At 36.4% G+C, this 12,255-nt stretch overlaps 1 protein-coding gene across 1 annotated transcript in view; it reads right to left on the bottom strand.

Annotated features, from left to right (window-relative positions):
• The window catches only part of LOC125668324 (sodium-coupled monocarboxylate transporter 1-like), a 46,812-nt gene that overhangs the window by 11,225 nt on the left and 23,332 nt on the right, over positions 1–12,255 (bottom strand). Inside the window, exons 8-9 of the mRNA XM_048902303.2 lie at positions 6,397–6,485; positions 1,614–1,729 (exon numbers count right to left, since the gene is read on the bottom strand). Of these exons, the coding sequence (XP_048758260.2) occupies positions 1,614–1,729; positions 6,397–6,485 (205 nt within the window). The remainder of the gene's footprint in view (positions 1–1,613; positions 1,730–6,396; positions 6,486–12,255) is intronic.

Genomic DNA, 12,255 nt, shown 5'->3' with positions numbered 1-12,255 from the left:
ACCTCAAAATCAATACGGGTCATCTTATCCTAAAGATATAGGTAAGCTACTGACAAACAAGTTGATGGTACAGGGATTTCAACAGTCTCGATTGAAGTCAGCATTTCGCAAATTCTATGGTCGTTATAACGATCTAGTTCGTCAATACAACCTCGCATTGGGTCAAATGCTGTCTGACGTATTTCATACCGATTGTTAAGCCGTTCTTGGCACACTGATTTTGACTGCGGATAACTCCGTTTACCTGATCAGGATATGGGGCTCACGGCGGGTGTGACCGGTCAACAGGGAATGCTTACTCCTCCTAGGCACCTGATCCCACCTCTGGTGTGTCCAGGGGTCCGTGTTTGCCAACTATCTATTTTGTATTGCTTGTAGGAGTTATGAGATTGATCACTGTTCGTTATCTTCACCTTGCATATACCAGTGTACCAAGTTTGATGTCTGTCAAGCAAAGGGTTCTCAAGATATTGAACGGACAGAAAATCCCTATGTCCAGTTTGACCCTTGACCTTTGACCATGTGATTTCAAAATCAATAGGAGTCATCTTTTTCTAAAGATATACCAGTGCACCAAATTTGATGTCTGTCAAGCAAATGGTTCTCTAGACATTGAGTGGTCAGTATATTCCTATGTCCAGTTTACCCCTTCACTTATAACCATGTGCCCTCAAAATCAATACAGGTCATTTACTCCTTAGGATTTACCAAGTTTGATGTATGTCAAGTACAGGATTCTTAAGATATTGAGCGGACAGTATATTCCTATGCCCAGAGTAGATTGACCCCTGACTCTTCTAATCATAACCAACCCACACATGAAATATCATTATGATCAAGTAAATGGTTCTCAAGGTATTGAGCGGACAACATGTGGTCTACCGACCGACAGGTACAAAGCAATATGCCCCTCTTCTTTGAAAGAGGGGGGGGGGGCATAAATATAAAAGCAGGACCTCTTACGATTTGAAAAGATGTGGCTTATATTCGAATTTTCTAAATTACAAAGTAGGTCAAAAGTCAATGTTAGATCACCAGGTCAATTATTTTGGTGTCAATGGAAAGGTCTTGCCACAAGAAATATAGATATGACCAAGGTTTAAGTTTTTGCCACATAGAGACAGATGGACAGGCCAAAAACTATATGCCTCGGAATCCTTGAATCCAAGGGCTTAAAAATAACCTCCTTTCCGCTTTATCGAAGTCTGGACTCTTGAGTAAGTTAGGAATATTTTAAAAACTCCAATAGGACAGGTCTCTAAATTCGAAACGCACTTGGAATCATCGATTGTAATTCATAGTACATGAATCGGATCCACCAGGAGTTTCTCCGTGAGATGTCCTGACCGAAATATTTATACCCAAAGGTGAAACTTTGACGGAAAATCTTATCAAACGTGGATTACATGTACATTGATTAATTTGACTTGGGGGGGGGGGGGGGGGCAAATTCCTTATTTGCTGATCTCCCTTATGATTACAGCAAATATAATGGATAATAAAGGGGAGATATAAAAACATCAACGACTATGCATCTTGTATTTTAAATATAAAATAATCATGCAGTGATGTAATTAAATTTATAGTGTGTAATGATATTGAAAGCAACTCACCGAGAACCTTGGATGTGTTCGTAGCCGCATTTTCTGATAGGTTTTTGAAAAAATATGCTTTTATAACATCTTCTAAAACTACTGCAGCCAAAGCGCTCAGTCCTGAGGAAATTGTGCTAAATCATAGAGAAAAAGGATACAATGTACTATATAAATATACTATTTAATTCTTGACAAAAGCGAAAAAACTAGATTGTTTTACAAAAAACAAATGTCTCCCCAGCTTCCCAAATTGGAAGTGCTCCAAAGAAACCTCCTCCCCTTAATGTACTGCATGGTATGGAGGAGAAAGCACCGACAGGAACATAGACATTTATGAACTCCCATAAGCCACATAGGAGAAGTGTTCACATACTATTTTACACTCTCCGACCCTCAAATCCACTATAACTTTAAGAACAGTTGGATCATCCTGTCCCTGCAGTATGCATATCTACAAATGGCATTGAAGTACAATTTCAAGTATATCGGATAGCCCATATACATATAGGAGAAGATGCGTTCACAACCTATTTTAACATCCTCCACCCCTCTGAGATCCACTATAACTTTTAGGAAAATAATTGGACCCTCCTGTCCCAACAGTATGCACGCACATCTACAAATGGCAATGAAGCATTGTACAACGATAAGCCATATAGGAGAAGCGCTCACAAGATTTGGTGACAGACAGACGGACAGAGAGTATAAAAACTACATGTCTCCCCTTGAAAGAGGGGAAGCATAAAAAAAAGAGAACATTCACATTTTTTAAATTTGTTGTTATTGACGTCGCGCACGGTACTGGTGTTACTTTCATGCGTACATAAGACAATGCTTCCGCTATGTTTACGGTAGCATGCCTAATGCAGGGGGAAGTTGACTATCCATGTTACATTTATAATTTACATATATCATGGAACACAGTGTATGCCAGTATCATATAATTCTGAGTATATCCATAAAGTAGATTGATTTTATCGGTGTCCAGTGAAATGTCCTTATTCTACAAATACCGCACTTTTTAAACAATTCTACCATTCTATGTCTTATTTCTAAGCATTATTCCAACGCGAATATTTTAATGAATATAACTTTCAGAAAGTACATAAAATTTACTAAATAGAATATACATTTTATTTTACCCCGCGTCCATTTAGAAAAACGGAAAGATACTTTACTTCCAAATAAATGTCCCATGTGATTTTGTCGCGCGATGACGTTGTGTCAATGTACACTGCCTACGTCTAGCTAAACGTAAAATGTTGCTATTATTCTTTTTTAAATGATCTAAATTAAAATGATTTTTAAAAACGGTATACAAGATATTTAAGCTATTGCATGTATATCTCATAGACATGTTTTACTCTGGTACATGTACTTTAATAGGATTTATCAAATGACAATTATACAAACAACATTTTGTTGCATATACTACTGTATTTATGCATATAAAATTCAGCATTGAACAGATACATTTACGGTGTGTAAAACGTTGCAATATTATACAAATCTTGATTTATATACGAAACTCTTTAATCATATTCGATAATCTTGTTATTCATATGCGAAAATTTTGATAATACTCGATAATCTTAATATTTACATGCGAACATTTTTATTTATATTCGATACAACTTGATTTATCTTCGATATTCTTGTTATGCGAAAATTTTGATTTATATTCGATAATCTTGTTATTTATTTACATTTGGTAACCTTGTTATTTATATTCCATATATAAATCTCGATTTATATTCGATAATAATTTTTGATTCGTATTTGATAATGTTGATGTACAACGAAGGCTAGCATTGTAGATTAAAACCAAAACTATCAATCGGACTGAATATAAACAAACATCAGAAGTGATGAGAAAGTACAGAGCAAAACGGGCTGAAATGTGAGAGGAAGAAACAAAGAAAATATAGAATTTCATTAAATCATACAACTAGCCTAAGCCATGCAGTATAAATGATGTATATATCCTAGAAAAACCAAAACTGATTTTTTTTTTACTGTGTTTAAATTTCTCAGAGGCCCTTCATAAGAATTGCAAGCCTTATTTCATGGGATGGTTACTTGTAAAATACGAATCGAAATCGAAATGAAACGAAATCTACCGAAGCGAAACGAAACCTACTGAAACGGGTACCCTTATTTCATACGACATGCCTGCTGTTATAGACACGGTGAAATAAAATAGAGTACGTATACTTTGGAGTATTTTGTCAAAAATGTTTTTACAGATGAATTTAGAATTCATAATTTTTATGAATGTACACTATACACGTACAAAGATTAATTTTTAAACGATAAATCAAGCATGTGCTTTAGCTTGGAGATGAATTTGTTTAAAATGTGACGTTGCTTTCGTGATTCTTTTGCCACAATTTATGACGTTATAAGTGTAATGTAAAGTGACACCAGTATCGTGCGCTATAAATAAGTTTTCAACACAAGCGATAAAATTAAAGGTAAGAACGATTGCTGATTAAAACAATCAAAAGTATATCACCCACCATTTTAAAACCTAATTCCATTCTTTATTAGGAATTGTAATATTTGACAGGGTAACCTTTGATGAGTTAAATTAATCAAAATGGATACGGTTATTTATAGGAGTATGAAAATATATGAATAGTCTTGTATCTAAACTCAGAAATTTCTCTTCTGCTTACCTGACATATCAGAGAGGGGGGGGGGGGGGGGCAGTAAAACGTGTAAAATGAGGATAAATTTCAACCAATGGACAGAAGTTGTGAGGACAAAATTGCACTATGAGGACAAACAAATGCCTTCACAATTACGTCCTCATAATTGTGACCTACAGCATGTGAAAGATGTAGATACAAAATATTTGCTTCGTGAGGACATGTCCTTACCTATATTTTCTCTCAAAAACCTTTTTTTATATAATTCGAAAGAGAGTATTAGATAAACTTTTATAGGTATACCTAACATAATACTGTTTTGCCTTTAGAATAATATATTTACACATTGTGAGGACGTCCTCACTTAGTAGGTTTGGTCGGCTAGAGATGGAGGGGGGAGGAGAGGGAGAGCAGATAATTTATGATTTAGAGGATATCATTAATATTTTTATTGATCACTTTACAGGTATTTTATATCCAGTGTGTTAATCAAGGGAAACAGGCTATGCTTTAGTTTGGTTTGTTTAGTTTTTTTTATCGATGCATGAAGTGGAAGTCCTCATCCCTTAAGGAAGTTAGCTTTTGAGCACAAATGTGTAGGATGCTACAACTAAGTATTCACTGGTTCAATACTGATCCCATTGGTGCAAACATATTACACATCTATTACTAAACCCTATCCAGTTGACAAAATTGTGTCAATTCAAATTTTTAAAGGGTTTGGAAGGGACTACATTGTGTGGCGGAAGGATTAATTAATTAAAAAGTTCTAAATCTGCATGATATTAAAGTTTCTGTTTCAACCAGTATATTTTCTATTTTTATACTCCTATACGTGTATTTCTGTTTTAAAATTTATGATACAAGTAGTTCAGACTTGGAACTAATTCAAATGTTGTAATTTATTGATTTGGTTGATATAATTTTCCAAACAGAACAACGATTCTTACAAAAGTTGAAATTAATTTACTCAAAAGTTTTTGTAAAATTTCAGTATTTTCGCCAATAATTTTTAAAAAAAAATTGGATCTCTAACCCCCACTTTTAAAGTTCCATTTTAAATCTTAAGACAATATCTTGAAATTATGTGAAATTTTAGAAATTGACATTACTCCTAATATGTCCTTTTAAACTCTCAAATTTGATATCATGAATTTTTACGTATATCAAGTGTAAAAAGGTCATTATCCATTTCCATTACTAGTATTAAACTTTTTTTATCTGTATTGTTAGAAGTATCTATTTTATGTAATGATTGATTTGTGTTGTATATGTTGTGTTGACACCAACAGACAATCGAGTTTAAACGAATAAATTTTGAATGTAAAAAGGTCATGTTTAGAACACTTGTAGCTCAATAACAAGCATTGCAACCCCAGTTTTTCTTTATAATTTCCTAATTCTCCTTCAGTGTAGAAATTAAAAATACACTTCTAAAAAAAATTGACATAAATCCAAATCTCAGGTGCGAACCTCTTTAATCAATCTTATGTCAACAAATCCGCTTAGGTCGATTTCATGTGGTCTAATCTTCTCAAAACTCTTTGTGAATAAAATTCATAAACTACCAGCGTGTCTAAGAACTGGTAGCAGTATTATTGGTGATTTTCTATCATGTCGAAAGATAGTAAAATGGTGGAAAATTTCACTCTGGAAATTAAATACCCATCTCTAATCTACAATATCCCCACCATTTATCTGATATAATGCAAAATATGTCTTTCTTAAACAATTCAAGAAATCGCTTGAAAATCAGTTGCTCGCTTTGAGTGGACCATTGACTAATTACCAAACATTTGTGATTAAAGATACCTTTTTATTTTTAAATGACGAAGTTGTATAAAGCATGTTATTCTGACAAGGGGATAAATTTTTTCACAACTACATTTACAGTACACGATGCATGAGTTTCAATGCAAAACCGGGAAAAAATTCAAAGAGACTCTTCCTTCTTAAAAAGCCTTTAAATTTCACTACGAATGGGCCTATGATGGCGTGTAATATATATACAAAATTACCCCCAAAAAGCACCAAATGTGTTGGAATAGTTATTTATCGGATATATTGTCGAGATGTGTAAGAAATAAGAAAAACTGAATCGTAGAACAGAGTTTTTCTATTGATAAGATAGATTGAATGTGCTGTCAAACCTTAACGCGCCGCTGAACAAACAAGCGACGAAGAGACCAGGGAATCCTTTCAGGTGACCCAAAACGTCCATCACGAACAGAGGCAGGAGCTGAGAAGAAAGAATGAAAACCCGTTATCTTAATTTGCTGATTCATTTAATGTACCTGTAAATAATAGTATCTTTGATATGTTCCCATTCAAAGAAGAGTGACGTATCGCTCCGGATCTGTCGTTGTTTGGGTGGTAGATTGGCTGGTTGGAAGACAACACAATTTGTATATGCGTATTTGATTTAGCTGGCTTCAAATTTCAGTGGTTTTCGCGGTTCAGCAAGAGCACTATTTTATGGTGACGCTTAAATATTTGTCCAATGCAAAGTGAAGATAACGAACAGTGATCAATCTCATAACATAATATTATACATAAACGCAGAAGAAGCGCTAAGACATCATTGCACCAAATAGTGCATTACCTACGAAAGAAGAAGATAACGAACAGTGGTCAATCTCACAACCCATATAAAGAATACAAATTGAGAGTTGGAAAAACACGGGTTCCTGGAAATATCAGAGGTGGGATCAGGGGCCTAAGAGGAGTAAGCCCCTGTCGACCGGTCACATTCGCCGTGAGCCCTTTATCTTTATCAGGTAAACGGAGTGATCTTAGTCAAAATCGATGTGCCAAGAACGGCCGAGTAATCGGTATGAAACACGTCAGACAGCATTTGACCCAATGATAGGTTGAATTGGCAATATAGATAATTAAAACAACCATATAATTTGCGAAATGCTGACTTTAAACAAGACTATTGAAACGCCTGTAACATCTTATTTGTCAGTAGCCTGCCTCGATTTAAATACTGATCATACGCAGAACAAACTCTTATGTATCGTATCAGTTGAAAGATAAACGACTGCGCCAAATTTTAAACACGCTAAACTGAATATGATGATTGATTGATTGAATATTGTTTTACGTCCCTCTCGAGAATATTTCACTCATATGGAGACGTCACCACTGCCGGTGAAGGGCTGCAAAATTTGGGCCTATGCTCGGCGCCCATGGCCATTGAGCAGGGAGGGATCTTTATTTTGCCACACCTGCTGTGACACGGGTCCTCGGTTTTTGCGGTCGCATCCGAAGGACCGCCCCATTTAGTCGCCTCTTACGACAAGCAAGGGGGTACTGAGGACCTATTCTAACCCGGGTTCCCACGGGAAGCTAAACTGAATACTTATACAGTATGTTCGACTGACAGTTAGATAACTCATAAATTGATGGTCATCAGATTTCGTATTCAGGTTAAGCATAGCTTGTATATATCCTTTATCAATTCCTGAAAGGTAAAAAGTCACACGACTCTTTTCTATGTAAATAGCAGATGTTGTCTGATCTGTAGCTAGGTATAAACAGGGCTTCTTCCTGCCATGCATATATTAAATTTTGTCCAAATTATATATACATAATTGGTTTTCATAATGTAAAACGTCTGAAGAACAACATAATTGGTTTTCATAATGTATAACGTCTGAAGATCTTTTAGAAATGAAAACGCTTACGTTTTACAACGCGTTGTCATATTTTATTTAATATTTCACCGATAGATAGGTAGATATTTCAAATTCCAGGTCAGATGTCATTTCGGTTTTAATGTGGGAAAAGGAGTATATATACATATATATGTTCTATTAATAAATCAGTTCTAATAAGAATCATTCCGTGGGGATTCGGGTTAGAATAGGTCCTCATTACCCCTTGCTTGCCGTAAGAGGTGACTAAATGGGGCGGTCCTTCAGATGAGACCGGTACGGGCCTCCGTGACCAAGTGGTTTGAGCATCACGCGCTCAATATCACATGGCCTCTCACCTCTGGTCGGCGTTTGTTCGAATCCCGCTCGCACCGGTAAGTGAGAAGGTTTCCCAGTTTACTTTCGGGAGGTGGGTAATCTCTTCCCAGGTACATTGTACCTGGGTTCTCTTCCACCAATAAAAACTGGGCGCCACCAGATAACAGTGTGGCGGAAAACAGCAAAACAATCAAATAATCGAATGAGACCGTAAAAGATGAGGTCCTGTGCCACAGCAAGTGTGGCATGATAAAGATCCCTCCCTGCTCAAAGACCATAAACGCCGAGCATAGGCCTAAATTTTGTAGCCCTTCACCGGCAATGGTGACGTCGCCATATGAATGAAAAATTCTCGGGAAGGGCGTTAAACGATATACGATCAATCAATAAGAAGAATCAATGCAAGAAAAGTAGAATATTCATAGTGATAAGAAAGAAGTAAGTTTTTAAATCTTAATACACATTGTGATAAATGTAAAACTTATACGGTACCAATTTTGATGTAACTTGTAAAATATGGTGCCAAGTAAAACCTATCCAAAAGACTTTGATATTGTTGGTTTTAAAGAGTAAAGACACTTATATTTTTTATTTGCACTTTAAACACATTTTGCCTGGTACGAACGGTTAGCCATTTAAAAGCCTTCGTGGTTACTCGGTGCAAGCGATGCGTTAGGATTCACTGAACATTATTTTTCTCCCATAAACATGCAAGTTCGTCAACAACTTTTTATGAACAAAGGTCATACCTTTTTAGATATCTGTCGCAAATATCATGTCGCCATCTTTCCAACGTAAAATAGGGGGATCGACACTTTTATTGGTTAAGATGATGATAACACTGTTCTATTCATGAGGCAGACAAACAATAAGCATTTTTTCAGCGTATGTATTTATTTGAGCATTATTAATCGTGTGCATTACGTTTTAATGGGATATCTAGTTTTCTGTATGTTTACTGTAAAATCCACTACTTCCGTAATATATATTCTTTATTATATAACTGTGTTATGTTAGTGTAATCTGATCCGCTATTTGGCTTAAAAATAAATTCATAAACTGCGAAACATGTCTAGTGGAATAAAGACGTAAATCGCAAGTCTGACCGTGTGTGTCGAGCTTACGTAAACAAGCACATTCCAAAATAAGATGGTTGTTATTAATCTTTACTTGTAATACAATGTACACCTGGTGGTGTCATGAATTTTGTATTATGGTCAACCATTCAAATGTTTCTGTTTTTCCGGAAAATTCCAAACAGTCCCTTGCCTTTTTTCCATTGTATATGAAAACATTTGACAGAAAGATTTTCATTTGCATTAAGACATACGAAATTCCTGATATGAAGCTAATAACAACGTCACATGTATTGTAGAGTTGACTCTAGACAGCCACTCTAGAACAAACTCGGGCTAACCGAGTTGCAATCGAACGAAGGTAGTTTCAACTCCATACGACGTATATGGTGACATTTGAAATATATGTCTTCTACGGGGGCTATGTCAGTCTTGTAATACTGCGCATGTGTCAGTTTTCAAAGGATGGATGTAATTGGTAGGAGTATTATACAGAGTATGTCCGAGGTCGCTCTCTATGTACAGTGTACATACGTTAGCTGTAATCAAAGACAGTATGTATGCATAGTTTGGTAGATCTGAAGACCACTACATTTTACATAAGCCAATGTTTTGAAGCTATATGAAACATTTACTTGATATATATGCGTGCGTATGTGTGAATTACTTTACAATTTCATGCTGTAAAACTAAGTTTCACTTTAGTGTAAGTCAGCACGTTTTGCACTGGTCGAGTTCTCCTCCCCTTTATGTACTGCATGGTATGGAGGAGGAAGCATGAACAGGAACATAAACATTATAAACTCCCATAAGCCATATAGGAGAAGTGTTCACAAACTACATGTATTACACACCCTCCACCCTTAAGATCCACTTAATGATTGCAATAGAAGTGTTCACAAACTACATGTATTACATACCCTCCACCCCTAAGATCCACTTAATGATTGCAATAGGAGAAGTGTTCACAAACTACATGTATTACACACCCTCCACCCCTGAGATCCACTTAATGATTGCAATTGGATTATCCTGTCCATACAATATGCACATCTGCAAATAACATTGAAGTATTGTACAAAGTTTCAAGTCTATTAGATAAGTCATATACATGTAGGAGGATAAGCATTCACAAGCTATTTCGACATCCTTCACCCCTCTTAGATCCACTATAACTTATAGAAAAACATTATATTCTCCTGTTTCAACAATATGCATATCTACAAATGGCAATGAAGCATTGTACAAAGTTTCATGACTATCCGATAAGCCGCATAGGAGGAGAGCGTTAACATGATTTAGTGTTAAACAGACGGACAGAAAGTACAACAAGAGATGTTTGTAAACACATATGCCCTCCCATGGTGCAAAATTGAAAAGGGTTAAACACACACATCATTTAATTGATAGTAGTATCATCAATTCTAATTATTGAGCAGACAATATTTTCCTATGTCAAGAGTGGATTGATCATTTAACCTAACAATCAATAGGGGTAATCAACTCCTGAAGATGTAACAGTGTACCAAGTTTGATGTCTGTCAAGCAAAGGATTCTCAAGATATTGAAAGTACATTATATATTCCTATGTCCAGTCTGACCTGTGAACTTTGACCATATGACCTCAAAATCAATAGGGGTCATCTTCCCCCGATGATATACCAGTGTACCAAGTTTGATGACTGTTAAGCAAAGGGTTCTCAAGATATTCAACGGACAGTATATTCCTATGTCCAGTTTGACCTTTGACCATGTGACCTCAAATTCAAAAGGGGTCATCTTCTCCTGAAGATGTACCAGTGTACCAAGTTTGATGTTTGTCAAGCAAAGGGTCCTCAAGATATTGAGCGGACTGTATATTCCTAGGTCCAGAGTAGATTGACCCTTGATCTTTTGACCTGAAAAACAATAGGGGTCCTCTTCTTTTCATAACCAACCCACATATGAAATATCATTACGATCAAGTGAATGGTTCTCAAGATATTGAGCAGACAACATGTGGTCTACCGACCAACCAATGTAAACCAATATGCCCCTCTTCTTTGAAGGGGGCATCAAAACAATATATCCCCCCCCCCGGAAGATAATAACTTGTCATGGATAGCATTATGTCGTATAATGTAGCTATGCTTGACATTTTTGTGGAAAGGTGTCTTTATCAAGTGATGAACAGGCTTGTAAAGGGTGGAGGGGGGGGGGGGGGGGGGCATTCGGGACGAAATTGGAAGTTGGCTTGCCAAGCAATCTTAATGAGCAAATAACAAGATTTGGCCGATCTTCAAATCCTAATGCAAGGGAAAAGGGGGGGGGGGGTCTTCTATTTTAACTGCCTCATTTTCTTTCACAGGGGCGCTCATTCACTAAATGGTTTTTCGTCCCGTGGTGATCCGGGTTAGAATAAGTCCTCCGTATCCTTTGCTTGTCGTAAGAGGCGACTGAATGGGGCGATCCTTCGGATGAGACCGAGTCCCTGTTTCACAGCAGGCGTGGCACGATAAAGATCCCTCTCCGTTCAAAGGCTGTAAGCGCCGAGTTTGGACCTAAATTTCGAAGCCCTTCTACGGCAAATGTCACGTATTCATATGCGTATTATATTCTCGAGAGGGCCGTTAAACATTTTAACTTCAATCAAATCATTGCTTTCAACCTTACATTCATTCCATTCACTACCACTATTGAAATAACTACTGGGGGGGGGGGGGGGGGGGGGGGGGGGCATTCACCCAATAGAACTTAATTTACAGTTACATGTACAAATTAACAAATAATTAATGAGAATTTACCTGGCGGATATATCAAAAGCAAAGTATATTAGTATGTTATTGGATTATAACACAATATAAACTCGTTTCTTAATCATCGCTTTAGAATATGTAATGAAACGGATGTTTATAAATAATTATATTGGGGTTTCTTGTCATTATTCAGTGTACATGTAGAATATATATTAAATCTG

The sequence above is a fragment of the Ostrea edulis genome, chromosome 4 (genome assembly GCF_947568905.1).
Source record: "Ostrea edulis chromosome 4, xbOstEdul1.1, whole genome shotgun sequence".
Classification (NCBI taxonomy): Eukaryota; Metazoa; Mollusca; class Bivalvia; order Ostreida; family Ostreidae; genus Ostrea; species Ostrea edulis.
Note: the sequence above shows the minus strand (reverse complement) of the source record. Positions and strands in the feature narration are given on the sequence as shown.